Source organism: Lissotriton helveticus, chromosome 10, assembly GCF_964261635.1.
Source record: "Lissotriton helveticus chromosome 10, aLisHel1.1, whole genome shotgun sequence".
Classification (NCBI taxonomy): domain Eukaryota; kingdom Metazoa; phylum Chordata; class Amphibia; order Caudata; family Salamandridae; genus Lissotriton; species Lissotriton helveticus.
In genome coordinates, this window is record NC_136071.1 from 1,011,290,601 (window position 1) to 1,011,303,986 (window position 13,386).

At 46.9% G+C, this 13,386-nt stretch overlaps 1 protein-coding gene across 5 annotated transcripts in view; it reads left to right on the forward strand.

Annotated features, from left to right (window-relative positions):
• The window catches only part of ICA1 (islet cell autoantigen 1), a 403,261-nt gene that overhangs the window by 147,323 nt on the left and 242,552 nt on the right, over positions 1-13,386 (forward strand). For all 5 annotated transcript variants that reach the window (XM_078663689.1, XM_078663690.1, XM_078663691.1 and 2 more), the window contains exon 7: positions 11,693-11,791. In XM_078663689.1, coding sequence (XP_078519815.1) covers positions 11,693-11,791 — 99 coding nt within the window. The remainder of the gene's footprint in view (positions 1-11,692; positions 11,792-13,386) is intronic.

Consider the following 13,386-nt stretch of genomic DNA (forward strand, 5'->3'; position numbering starts at 1 on the left):
GTGACTTAAAAAAACAGCTGCACGGAAAGCTGCAGCTCAGAACAAAAGGTGAGCACCTGTGTACTCCCTGCCCCCAGAGAGATTAAACTATGGAGTGGTCTAGCTCCAAGAAGGCAAGGGGTGCCCTGGAATTCGGTACCCCGTGGCCCCACATTGTCACTAGACTGATGGTTGCCGTCAGGCGATTAACAGTGTCTCTGAGCTTACTCTCACTGTCCGGTGGTTATGTTGTAAGGCTGTAAAGTTCGAAAGTGTGGTTGCACTGCACAGTTGTATTTGTGGCGTGTCAGGGGAGGGGCATTTCCCAGCCTGCCCCCAGTGACTGCTACTCCATGACCGGGGATCCCGATCTAGGCGACGAAGACGACGTGGTAAGAGGGTTGTTATTACGCCCGAGTCGTTTTAAAAAATCTTCCACTTGGTGCATCTTCGTAAAGAACGTCTGTTTGCCTTGATGGGTGACTCTCAGGCACTCGCAGTTTCTGTTTGACAGGCATGAACTTGCGCCTTTCCTCTTGTACGACTGCAGTAAAATCAGGGTAGATAGTGAAGTGAGTACCTTCAAAGGTCAGTTGGCGCTTTTCTCTAGCCACCTTGAGAGCTGTTTCCCAGGCCCGGTAATACAGTAGCCAGGCAATGTGGGGCGAGGCTTGCTTCCTGGCGGAGGTCGGGGTCCGAGTGACCTGTGCGCCCTCTCGACGATTTACTGAGACGAGAAGGATTCAGCACCGATGGTGTCAAGCAGGAGCCTTTCTATGTATCCCTCCATCTTCCCGGTTTTGGCGCTCTCGGAAATACCAAGGACTCGTATGTTGTTCCTTCTACTGCGCGCTTCCAAATCTTCATTTTTTGCTGCGATGACTTTAAGCAGTTTGTCCATGTTTGTCACGTGTGTCTGGAGCTGGGTCGTGGTATCTTCTGTGTCAGAGATGCACCTTTCTGCTTCTGTGATACGTTCTTCATGGTCCTCTAGTTTATGCACAACAGCGTCCATTCGGTTGCTATTGTGTCAACTTTCTCAGCTATCGATGCAAGGCTTTGGAGCATCTCCAGCAGCATGACTTTCATGTCATTGTCCTGTGCAAGGGATGACCCAGTGGTAGGTGCGTCTCCATCCGCATCGATTTCATCCTGCTGTGTGCGGCTACTCTTCCTGGCCTCGAACACCAACCTGGGCGGTTTTGGATCTGCCTTCCACTTGTTGGACGCGCTGCAATTGTGGCAGCCTTTTCAGTTCAAGTATGTTTGATGCCTCTACTGCATGTGGTTGCTCAAGGGTTTGGCAAATGCTGTTAGGGCAGTGGAGAGGAATGAGGTATGACCACTGTCTACATCCCCAGCTATTTCTCCCCACCTGAGGACTGCGGTCAGCATTCGCGTAGTGTAGGTCTCCCTTGGCAGGGGCTGCGGCGGAGCGAGGGTGCTCCAAGCGGCAGGGTACAAATTAATTCTCCACGTCACTCTGCCATATTCTCGTTGGCTCTCCCTCTTCTTGCCCTGCTAGTAGCAAAGCAGATGTGGTTGGGTTGCTTAATATGTCATCAGGGCTATGGCAATCTGTCCTGTGCACCTACCATGATGATCGGCAGCGCACCGTCGCGGTTCTTATAAGCCCTTATTAATGTCCTCCCTCAGTGCTGCCACGCTTCAGACCTGTGAGCTAGCAGCGGCTTGGTGCGGGCAATCAGGGCAGGATAACCGGGGCAGCGGCAGGGCATTTGCTGGTACAAACGTTCCTTGCAGCAGGTTAGTGCAAGGCTCAGCGTGTCAAAGCTCAGGGGGTGAGCGGTATGAAAAACTCACTGCAATCGCCTGTGGAGTCGGAGTTGTAGAGCGACGCTGATACGGGGCCCAGACACCACGTGGTTGGGCGCCCCGGGGCTTGTATGGCCTGCTCTGCTCTGCTCTGCAGCGGCTCCAGGCACTCAGGTCATTGGCAGCGGGGACTATCAACAGCGCTGTGACAGCAGTTAGGAGTGTGCTCTAGTCACCAGACTTACAGGAGTGAGGCACGGGTGTCTAGTCGTTCCAGTGCAACAGTGATTTAGCATTTGGGGCCATCTGAGTAGGATTTCTGAACGGATTAAGATGCCGGGCTGCAGGAGCCTCACTCCAGTGCAGCCATTCTGCTTGTGCGTCACATAGCACCCACTACTTTTAAACTAAAGTTACATGGATATCACTTGCTTCTATGAGGATTAGGATCTCACTTTGAATTAGTGTTCTAAGATGTTGCTATGAAACACTTAATGGGGAGGGAAATGTGCTACTGCCCTGGAATGATGACAACTTCAGTTATCCAGCCGAAGGCTTTATTTGAAAAATGTTTTGAAGTCTCCTCCTCTTTAGTGTCTAACCCATCCTCTACTTTTAAAGGTCAGTGGCATAATTATTGGACAATGTTCTATTCTGATAACAAAAAATCCCAATTTCATGACTAAACCAGCATTTACAATGCAATAGGCCTCGCAACTGCGAGTTTTGGAGCTATTGGCATTGTAAATGGCAATACTTTTTGCCATTATTTACAATACCAAAAGCAACACCTATTGCTTTGCATAGCATGGTGTCCATGAAGACAGCCCGCGCTCATTAAAGTAACCAGACACACACTTACTTTGCCCACCACCCTGGGAGACCTTGAACATAATTTTATCCTGGGCCTAAAAAGAGGCTCCCCAGCTGCAGTGTTGTTGTATTGTTACAAACCCCATTACAATGGCAACCTTCACCTCTTTTAACATTCTGCCTCAGTGCCAAAAAACATGGAAGCAGGGCAGCGCTCTTGGGGGTTGGTTATATGGTGAGTGACTGCAGGACGGGTAGATCAGATGAGTGGCATGTCTGATGAGTAGTCAGGGCCAAAGTGAAACTAGATCAAAGAATAGTATTACGGAGATACAAGCAAGTAAGGGGGAAGGACAGAAAACAAAACCGTTTTTTTGTGTAGATGCTCAGCCTAAGTAACACTGAGGTTGTCCAGTCCACCTCCTATAACAAGCGCTGGTGGTCGACTCAGCAGTGGTGCCTGGATCTAGGCACTGTGAGGACCCAGCACCTTCTCGCATGATAGACCACTACTGAGGATGCTAGACATAGGCCTGGCATAACTCACATCCCGCCAACCTTCTTTCCGCCCCTCTACATGCATTGGTCGCTCAAAGAAATCAGCAGCAATCTCAGTGGCACTGCACACTCTTGAGGTTGTGGTTGCAAACCCTCTTCCGAGGGATACTTCAGACTCAGGATGTTGTAGTGGTAACCCCTCATCAAAGAGCCACTGCCAGCTCTGGGTGTCATAGAAACAGCTCCTCGTTGTAGGATGCCTGAAAAGCTTGGGTGTGGTGAGGAGCAACCCTTTCTCGCAGAGTGCTGTAAAAGCAGTCCACGTTCCCGGGGCGCTATACAGCGCATGAAGGATTTGGCACAATCCCTTATCAGTAAGGATGAAAACAAAAATCTTACCTCTCCTGCAGTACCACTGCTTAAAGCCTTTGTAACTTCAAAGAGGCTCATTTTAGTTCTTTCAGTCTCATCATTTCGGAACTGAAGCACTTTCAATATTAAATACTACAAAGCCATAGTTGTTGCGTATTTATTTTAAGCAACAATCGTTGGCAAAGCCAATAGTCCTGGCTTGTTGTAGTTATAATGTTACTTGATGTATCCATATATTTCTGGATGCAATGACAGAAACAGCAAAATACCAGTTGGGCTGCAAACTATGCTAAGCACAGATTTTTAGCTTAGGTGTTTTTAAGCCACACCCTCAATTACATCGGCTACGCCCCTTTGAGAGACCCCTCAGTTTTTTTATCCCACTTAAAGCCCTGCGGACACTGCAAGCTATAGGGGCTGTGAGTGTTGCAACCCCTCCTCTCTGTGGCAGTGCACCCTCTGTTCCTGGTGCAGTGGTGATAGGCACTGGGCCCTTATCCCAGGAGCATAACATAGCTCTTGGATTTTAGAATTAATTCCTTCTCTCACAAAATCCGGAAACTGCGGGAGGTAGATCTCCTCCCAGCAGCAAGAGCAGTGACCGCAGCAAGAGCAGTGACAGCAGCCATCAATGGGAGCAGTAGGGGCAACCCCGCCTCCCAGGAACACTGCACAGCGCTGGATATCGTAGGCAATTAATTCCCTCTTGTGGGGGACATCGACCAGCGGTGGGCGATACCCACAGTGCCTCTCACGCCCCACCAATGATGCTGGCATAAAACCGGGAGCCTGACGGCTCTTTTACCCTTCCCTCGCTTTACACTACAGCAGAAGGGGGCCACTACTGCCAGAAAAAAATGCATGTTAGGCTATATTTGGGGGGAAAAAGAAATCTGGGACTAAACAGGATCACAAATTCCGCTCCAGATATATTACTAGCCCCACCCTCAAATAAATAACCCAGGATATGTAATCTGGCCAGGCGTGCTGCGATGGGGGGAGGCGGGGTCGTGCTGCTACAGAGCCGAGAGAAGGGTGTCTATGGGGAATAATCCCGCACTGCAGCACTCTGAAACTCAGAGCAGACATCTGGCGTCAGGGCGGGCCCTGCATTCACGCACACGGCGGAAATGCAACTTGCACGCGCACCAGGGGACGCAGAGACACAAGATGGCAAACCTGGTTGGGGTTTAGATCAGCTGGAGGGGCGTGGCGGGCAAGGTGGGGAGGGCAGGGAGTGGAAAGCTGAGGAACGCACAAGGCGACTGAGCTCGATAATGTGTGCTGCAAACGGCACAGTGTGAGTATTGTGAAGTGAGCGTAGAGCCGCACTCCATTGATATGTGCGCTGAGGGTGAGAGCACGTGCAGGCTGGTATGTCATAAGTTTTCATGAGCATTATACAGAGTGCACGCGGCACATTGGGGTTAATGCTATGTGAGCTATCGAACGACATCCATGACATAAAATGTGTATTCAAATTAAACATTCTTGTAGTAAGCATGCAAAGACTGACATCACAAATGCATCTTAAGGTACAACGCTTAGCATACCATAGTAACATGGTAAAACGCCGTACTGTCACATGTACCCTATAAAGTATCCAATGTCAGAAAAATAATGACAGTTGCCTTGTCAAGTGGAGAGTCGGACTGTGAAAAGTGCCTCATGACGTGTAATGTGACATCTGCCAGCAGTGCAAGAGCAGGAAGCCGCAGACACCGCTCTGTCCCCCCTACTGCCGCTTAGTACCATCCTATCTGTCTTGCCTTGGAATAATGCACTCTCCATTCGCTCTATCTCACTGTTTCATATTTCCTCCTGTCACAACCCCATAGCTCCCCACACATGTGCACCGAGTCCCTTCTACCTCCCAGGCCTTCCTGGCTCAGACTCCCTCTTCTACCTGTACAACAATCTGTTCAGCTGCCGTCTCTTCCTCTCCACCCTCTCCCTGCCGCCATCTCTTTGCCTTCCTGGTTCACATCTTCTCATTTCGCCTTCCTTTACTTCTCCTGCCTCTCTGACCCTTCTGCCCTTCCTTCTCTTACCCACCACAGCCTAGTTTTTTCCTCTTTGTCCTCCTCGCATCCTGAAGCTTGTGCCCTTTCCTCTCTCTACTTACCTCTCAAACACTACCTTTCCTTACTGCCCTTCCCCTGCTCTCACTCGCCTTCCCTTGCTTCTTCGTCTTTCTCCTCCTCTCGCCCCTCTCGTTTTCTTGCACATTAATTTCTTCCTCTCTCTCTTTCCTTTCACGTCCCCCTTTCCCTCCCCGTGTGTACTTTCACCTCTCCTTGCCTTGACTGCTCCCTCTCTCCACATCTGCCTCCTCCCCCACGCCCTCGCCTTACATCTCCCCTCAGTGTCTTCCTACTCCCTCTTCCACGCCCTCCGCTTCTCCTGCCCCTGACTGCTGCTCTCCTCCGGACGACCACAGACAGGGACCCCGGCGCCGCTTCCCCCGGCCTTACCTGCGGGAGGGGGTCGGGGCAGTCCGCCAGCCTCAAGCTATCCAGTGGTCCCAGGTGTTGTTCCTCATGTGGGACGGGGGGGGGGGTGTGGGGGGGTGAGTGTCCCGGCCGCACGGCCTCCCCGCCTCCCCCTGTGTGGATGCAGCGATCGATCAGTCCCAGACACGAAAACGGGATTAAATGGCAGCGATCTGAAAGAAAACAATCCAAGGCGTGAGAAGGCTGCCGTAAAAATAGTAATCTCGGCGGTGGAGGGTCCTTCCAGCAAGGAGAACGAGGCCACAATGACGAAAAACGCACGCACAAAAAAAAAGGGGCGGGAACCGCTACTGAATCCCTCCCCTCCAGGACTCCGTGACCGGCCTCGTGGTTGCCACAGCAATGTTTCTGGAAATCGGCTTGCGTCACCAGAAGTCAGGTCACGGAGTCCTGAAAAGGAGGAATCACAGCCGGACAAATCATCCAAACGGGGGCATTGTCCAATGGCAGGCCTCTGTTTCGCGAGGGCGGCCAATGGCAGAAGGGGCGTGGTTTCATGCCCCTTCTTGTTTACAAGAACTCTCGCCTGCAGCAGCGCATGCGCTGCAACGCAGGCTTCGACCTAAAAAGGAGTGAGCCATTTCTTGCAATCACTCCATGGTGGTGTGCATGCTCTTGTATAAGCGATTTACAGAGCCTTTTTAGCTACCCTTTTGGGCATTTGTGATTTGATGATTACCACAGAAGAATAAAAACAGAAGTTTTAGACAAATGTAGAATTCCAGCGTGCTGTATAGTTCCATAAATCGACCATGAGTCTTATAGGAAATGATGAACAAGCCAGTGAAATTGGTTCCTTCTTAACATAGCAGCCTTTGTAGATTTTCTTAAGTCTAATGAAAATCCTGGATTTGACGAGATAATAGATTATTTGTGTTTTTTTGCCTGTGACCAGTTGTTTCGGTCATTTTACGAGCATTCTTTGAGTTGCAGTTTTTAGTTGTTTGGCTCTGTATTGCATAAACTGTTCTGCTGGAGTCCTGGGGTTGTTTTCCAATCCAATTAGTGGTAAAAGAAAGACTTGTGCACTATGTACTAGTTAACATTAGAAACAAACTTTTTTGACTTGCACAATGTTTGCAATATATTAAAGCAAATAATGATGAATGTCATTGAATAGTTATACCATCGTGAAATGTTTTAATATCCATTGTATTTTGATCTGTGTTTGTGTTCGGACTATATTTCTGCCTTAATTGATTGTTCTGCATTCTGTCCATCAATTGTTCTTTTTGCATTTGTCACCCCGAGTGGGACGGGTATGCCCAGATGTGGGTCCCGTGCTCTCCCTACCACTGGAGTCAAGCTATCCTGGCTGATGAGGGCTTAAAGGCCGAAACCGGTCCCAGGATGCTTGTTTCCCGTCCAGGGGAGGACCTGGCCTAGCAGTTCGGGCTGGACTGTTCCTATTTGGCGCAGGGTCAAGACTGATTTGCATATGGCTGGGTCCAAACTGGAATGGCATGGTGAACAAAAAAACAATGGATTTAGGCCCCGATCTTTGTACTAGGGTGAATGTATGCCATTGTTCTGCATTCTGTCTGTCAATTGTTCTTTTTGCATTTGATTGTGGTGACACCCTAACAAAATCAGTATTCCCAACTTTTATTACCTGCATGCACTATGTTGTATTAGCTGTTTGGCGTATAATTGTGGTTTTAGGGGTCAGCACTTACCTGCACGCAAACAGCTGCAGGTGCTTTCAGCATACGAGGTCCAGGGTACATTTAGGGCGTTATTTGCCCTGTAGGACCTTTCTTTCGTGTCTCCCTGGTTAGTTGTGAGGACCCTTACACTGTACCCGTATTTAATATTGTAGTTCCCACTTATTTCTTTATGTATTCTTTTAGGTCCTTTTTACAGTGTGTCAACTGAGATTTCCATGTGCATGTATTGTACATATATTTACATTTGAATGTAGTACTAAATAGTGTAGGTAATAATGTACTGACAAGACAGTGATTCCTTATGGGCCTGATTACGAGTTTGTCAGTCCTCCTGCAGCACTGCCACTGCTGCGCTCACAGGAGTACCGCCAAGACCATTGTGTGCCGGCCCGCCGGATTCCTACGTAATCCATGGCAGGCGGGCAATGCTGGGGCAGTCTCACGGCGGCTGTTTTAGGCTCATAAATGTGCCTTCGCATCAGACCGCCGCCATGACCGCGCCTGCAGCACGTGCCTTCACAATGTGACATGCACCATCATTCATGCCACACTGTGCAGGAACAGTTGTGCATTTCCAAGGGGGGGTGGCACAACATGTGCCCCACCACCCCAGCATGCACTGCCTGGCCCAGAGGGTGCAGGTGGCCGTTGTATCTCCTCCACCTTTTTCATGGTGGGCTCCCTGCCATGAAATGGGTGGTGAAAAGGCAAATCTGAATATGCTTGGTGGTGCAGCAGCGGCACCACCAGCATATTCAGAGTTGCTTTTCCGCTGTGCCACCGCTGTGGGATCCTGGATCACGGCGAACGTGGCAGACCTCTGGCGATCCAACCGCCACACTCAAAATATTGCAAGAGGCCCACTGTTGTAGGACCGCCACTTCATGTACGTCAGTCCTGAGGACCCCTATGCTCGTAATTAGGCCATATGTGTTAATTTGATGCACTTCATCTTTTTTTTTTTTTATAAAAGTTTTTATTGATTTTATACAACAAATTATTCCACATCTCAGTTAGTAAATCTTTCCCACACATGAAAGATGGTACAAGTCCAACATAGCTTTACAAATCCTTGATACAAAAAAGAGGCTCCCCAGCCTTCTGATCCGCATGCCCCTCCACTCATAGTTGTGTATGGTCACCAAGTCACTTTGCCATCCGGCCTGTAGGCCGTCCCTGGGATCTGAAGCGCTAACTATCCCCTGGCTTAGACCGATTTGTACAATCCCATCCCCTAAAATCTCTTACCATGCCGGCACTAGCCTGCGAGCTGCCAACCCAGAGAGATGTCTTCTGTGCAGGTGTTTTGTACACCTGTATGTAATGTAAGGCACTTATCCAAGCCTGTAATGTCACTTTTTTGACTTATGGTAGGGTTTGTGGATTCTCGGTGCTGTAAGTGAAATGTAGTGCACCTTTCCCTTTAAACCCTTCTAGTTCCAAACAATGTGTCTTGTTGTTCCTATCACAAGAAAGCCAGTTATTTATTGCCATTATGTGTGCTGCCCTAAAGTAAAGTTGGTTGCTCCCAGAACCCCTTCAAAGGGGTTCCATGTTGTCTTGTACAGCGATATCTGAAATTGATTACCTGCCCGTTAGAACTTGTAAACATTCTGCAGTTTCGTGAAAGTCGATGCTGGAGTTTCCTAGGGGAAATTCTGAAGTGTTAAAAGCCATCGGAGCACGTCTATCATCTTGAATACCGCAATTCTGCCAAGGATAGATAGAAAGGCCATCTTTAAAGATCCTGGTCAGTTTGATCTAGAAGCAGGTTTATGTTGTGATCCCAGTGTGCCTGTGGGGTGAGGGAAACGTGTATACCCAGGTACTTAAATGTGTCTTGTCTCTGCTGGAGCTGTGATAAGTTGCCCCAGGAGCTATACTCTCTCAATCGAGCCCGCACTCCCGCCCCCCCCCCTCCTTAGTGGATCCACTATCAATTTGCCCCAGTGACTACAAGACGGAGGCCATACTATATAGGTCATGCATTATCATCCGCTGATTTCTTTACTCTGCTGGATTACAAAGCTAGAGCAGGATGTCCTCTGCATGCAGGGATATGAATAACCAACCTTCCCATCACCAACCAAGACTGCCACCTAACTAAATAGACAACCCTTATCAAAGACTAAACCGAGACAATCAGGAGTCCATCCACACGGGCCCTAATGGTCTAGGCTCACACCCCATCTACAACCTGGGAACATCACCAATCAGCACCGCTGTTGCCCACATCATTAACACCTCCTTCAATCTGCCACATTCCTGAATGACAGGAAATATGCTAAAGTGGGCGCCCTCCTCAAAAAGACATCGGCCGACTCGCACAACTTTTGGCCTATCTCTCTGCTCCCCTTACCAACCAAAGTGATTGATAAGGCTATCCACAAGCAGCTCTCAGCCCACATTAAGATTCACCGTCTGTTGAAAATACCCAATCAGGATTCAGAAAGAACCACAGCACCTATCCGCACTAATCCTGAGCATTCCTAGACTAAGGGGAAACCAGAAGCAACGTCTCCAACTGCATGGCCATGGTAGCAGACTGAATGAAAGTTAACTGCTTAAAGTTAAATTCTTACAAAATGGAAGTACTGGTCTTCGGAAACAAGACCTCCCCATGGGTCTCAACTTGGTGGCCGTCGGCGCTGGAACCAACACCCACCACGCAAGAAATCTGGGGATCATTCTAGACAACTAGCTCAACATGACAGCACAAGTCAATGCAGTGAGCATCTTCTGCTTCCACATACTACAAAAGATCTTTAAGTAGCTGCCACAGAACACTAGATCGACTCTCATGCAAGATCTCATCCCAAGCAGGGTAGACTATGGCAACACGCTCTACGCCAGAATTTCCAAGCAACTCCTACAAAGAATTCAGGCCATCCAGTACACCACTAAAAGACTCATACCTGATCTCCCTTGCTGCACCTACATTGCACCGCACCTTAAGTAGCTCCATTGCCTCCCCATTGACAAATTCATCCAATTGATACTTCTCATGCACACATAGGAAGCCTACACAGCATTAGACCATCATAGGTGAACACCGCATACTTTCACTCACACATACACCCCACATGCATAAAAGCAGAGCTTTGTTCTACATCTCACTCAAAACATTGAACAACCTCCTTCAAATCATCAGGGCATCATCCTCACTTCTTGAGTTCCGCAAGAGGCTGACAACCTGGCTGTTTGTATAACTCCATGGATACCACATGTCCACCCACCTGCTCAAGCGCCTAGATATCCTCACGGCTGATTAGTGCACTCTGCAAAGCAACTTAACGTAACATTGAACAGTATTACATACAGTCTGAACAGTGTGTTACAGGTACTGCAATAAGTCATTTAGCAGACATTGGATATGTTATTTTATTCAAATTTATTTTGAGAAACCCCACAAAGCAAGCATACAAATTAACATGCTATAGCTGTTAAGTAGTACAAAACATTGTATTCCCCTCATTTATTTATGCATTGCTTCATACTGACATTTAGCTTATTTATTGTCGGTCTATTGGGAGGTATGTGAACTTAAGCCTTATGATGGAGTAATTCGCTAAGCGGTCCACTCTAAAGAAGGCCCGGATAGGATGGAACTGTCCATATATTTGTCACCAGGCTGGCACTGCTTGCTATTAAAGATTGATAGCCTATGGCCTCATATCTCTAGAGTCTCATGGCTTTGAGACTAATGCACCCTTCCACACAAACAAGTGAAAGATTATTCATGTAACCTACTTGTTACTAGTGAGCTTTATAACTGTAATTCATACAAATATTTATCTGTTCCCTTCATATTTTACAATACTGGATGGCATGCCTGTTCCTAGTAGTGCTGCTTAACTAGCATACAATAGAGCCTGCCCCTTCATCTGTTGACCTTTTAAGGAAATGGCAGACTTTCATATTTAGAATACACGTTTATTTTGTTTTCCAGTTACACCCCTTATCACTGATGGCTCTAAATACTACTTCATTCTTAGATAGGAATGATACAGTATTTTAGAAAACATGTATGAACTTTTAAAATGTGTATAATAAACCTATTCCATTTATTGACAGACAACGCTTCTTCATTTTTGGGAGAAAACCTCACACACCATGGCAGCCATCCACGAAAGCTTCAAAGGTTATCAGCCATATGAATTCACCATGTTAAAGGTAATGTAAAAATTGAGCACCTTCTTTTTTTATTCTGTGATTTGTGATTTGAATTTTGAAATGATTTCACATTGACAAATATTCTTACTATGCATACAGTTTAACTGGGTAATTGTAGATTTAACCGTGCTAGCAATTAACTATTTATTCACTTCGCTTTCTATGTGTATATACTCCCATTAATACTCCCATTACTCATACATTTTGTAAGAATCCATTTAACTAAAAGAGAAAAAAGATAACTGTTTTTCAAATACTGTTGTAAATAATTGTGTTTAATAATTCAGAGGTTTAACACAGGTGCATTGGCTCAGCCCTCCCTGCACTTAATCCAACCAGTCCTCTGACCTGTCAAGACTCTTGCGGAGCAAGCTCCAGTGTCTGCATCTGCCTCTTGCTCTCTCACATTGAAGCATAATTGAATGAACACAATAAGGATATGCAGGATACAAATAGGATACTAATGTTATCATTGTGAGGTCCTGATGAAAGCCAACTAGTCCAGTGAGGCATTGGTGAGATGGCGGATACATGTTGACTGGGGATGCAGCTGATACTAATTTTCTTTGTGCATCCCCACCTGTTTTTAACTCTGTCAGGGTGCCCTTTGAAAAACAAATTAACCCTCGGGCACCCTGGACTATTTAAAATCTGGAGCCCCACCCAATAACTAATAGAGCTCCCTTGGCTATACGTGTTGAGACCATCCAATTACCCTAGGTATCTGGACGATGGCTCTATGATGAATAAACATAACATGGCGTGTATTTGTAAAGCGTACGTTCACCGCGACGGTTATCTTGGCGCTGATTAACAGTTATTTATAGTTACCCAACTCAATGGTACTCCTTTTATCAACCTCAGAAGGATGAAAGACTGAGTGGACCTGCCAGGATCTGAACCTGTGACCATGAGTTCAAACACAGGTCCCCTTACAGTGGACGCATTAGTCCACTAAGTCACCAGACCCAGCTCTTGTAATCCCAGTGGGTGATAGCCCTTGTAATACCATATGCGTATTTCCCCCCAACCCCCCCTGACCCACTCAACCCCCACCTTAGAGACAATGTAAGAATGGTAAGGGTTCCTTCCTGTTTTTGAATAGGAACAATCTGTGTCATAAATTGCTATAGATGGGCATTGACCACACTCCATTAAACTTTCAAACTAAAATTACACAAGGACCCTTAACACTAAAATGCAAACTGCAAATGATTTAAAACAGTGCTTTATTCTACCCTTCTCTACTATGTTCTCTGGATATGGCTGATCTACCAGACGTTCTAAATCCTCTTGCTGGACGATCTAAAAAATTTGGTCAGAAAAAGATTAGCTATCTAACTTGCGCTGATGACCTGGTAATTTCTGTAAATTTGCCTTCAACTACAACTATTCTATTTACAGACATATAACTCTAACGAATTGAAGGTCCGCTTTACTAAAACCAAAATCATGTAATTCAGATGTTCCAAACGATAACTGCTAGACTCAACCCCAGTTGAACAACTTTTATATTATCCATTCCTCAATTTAAAAATTGATGATAAATTAAATTGGAACATTCATATTGAAAAATTGGATAATGAATAAATGGG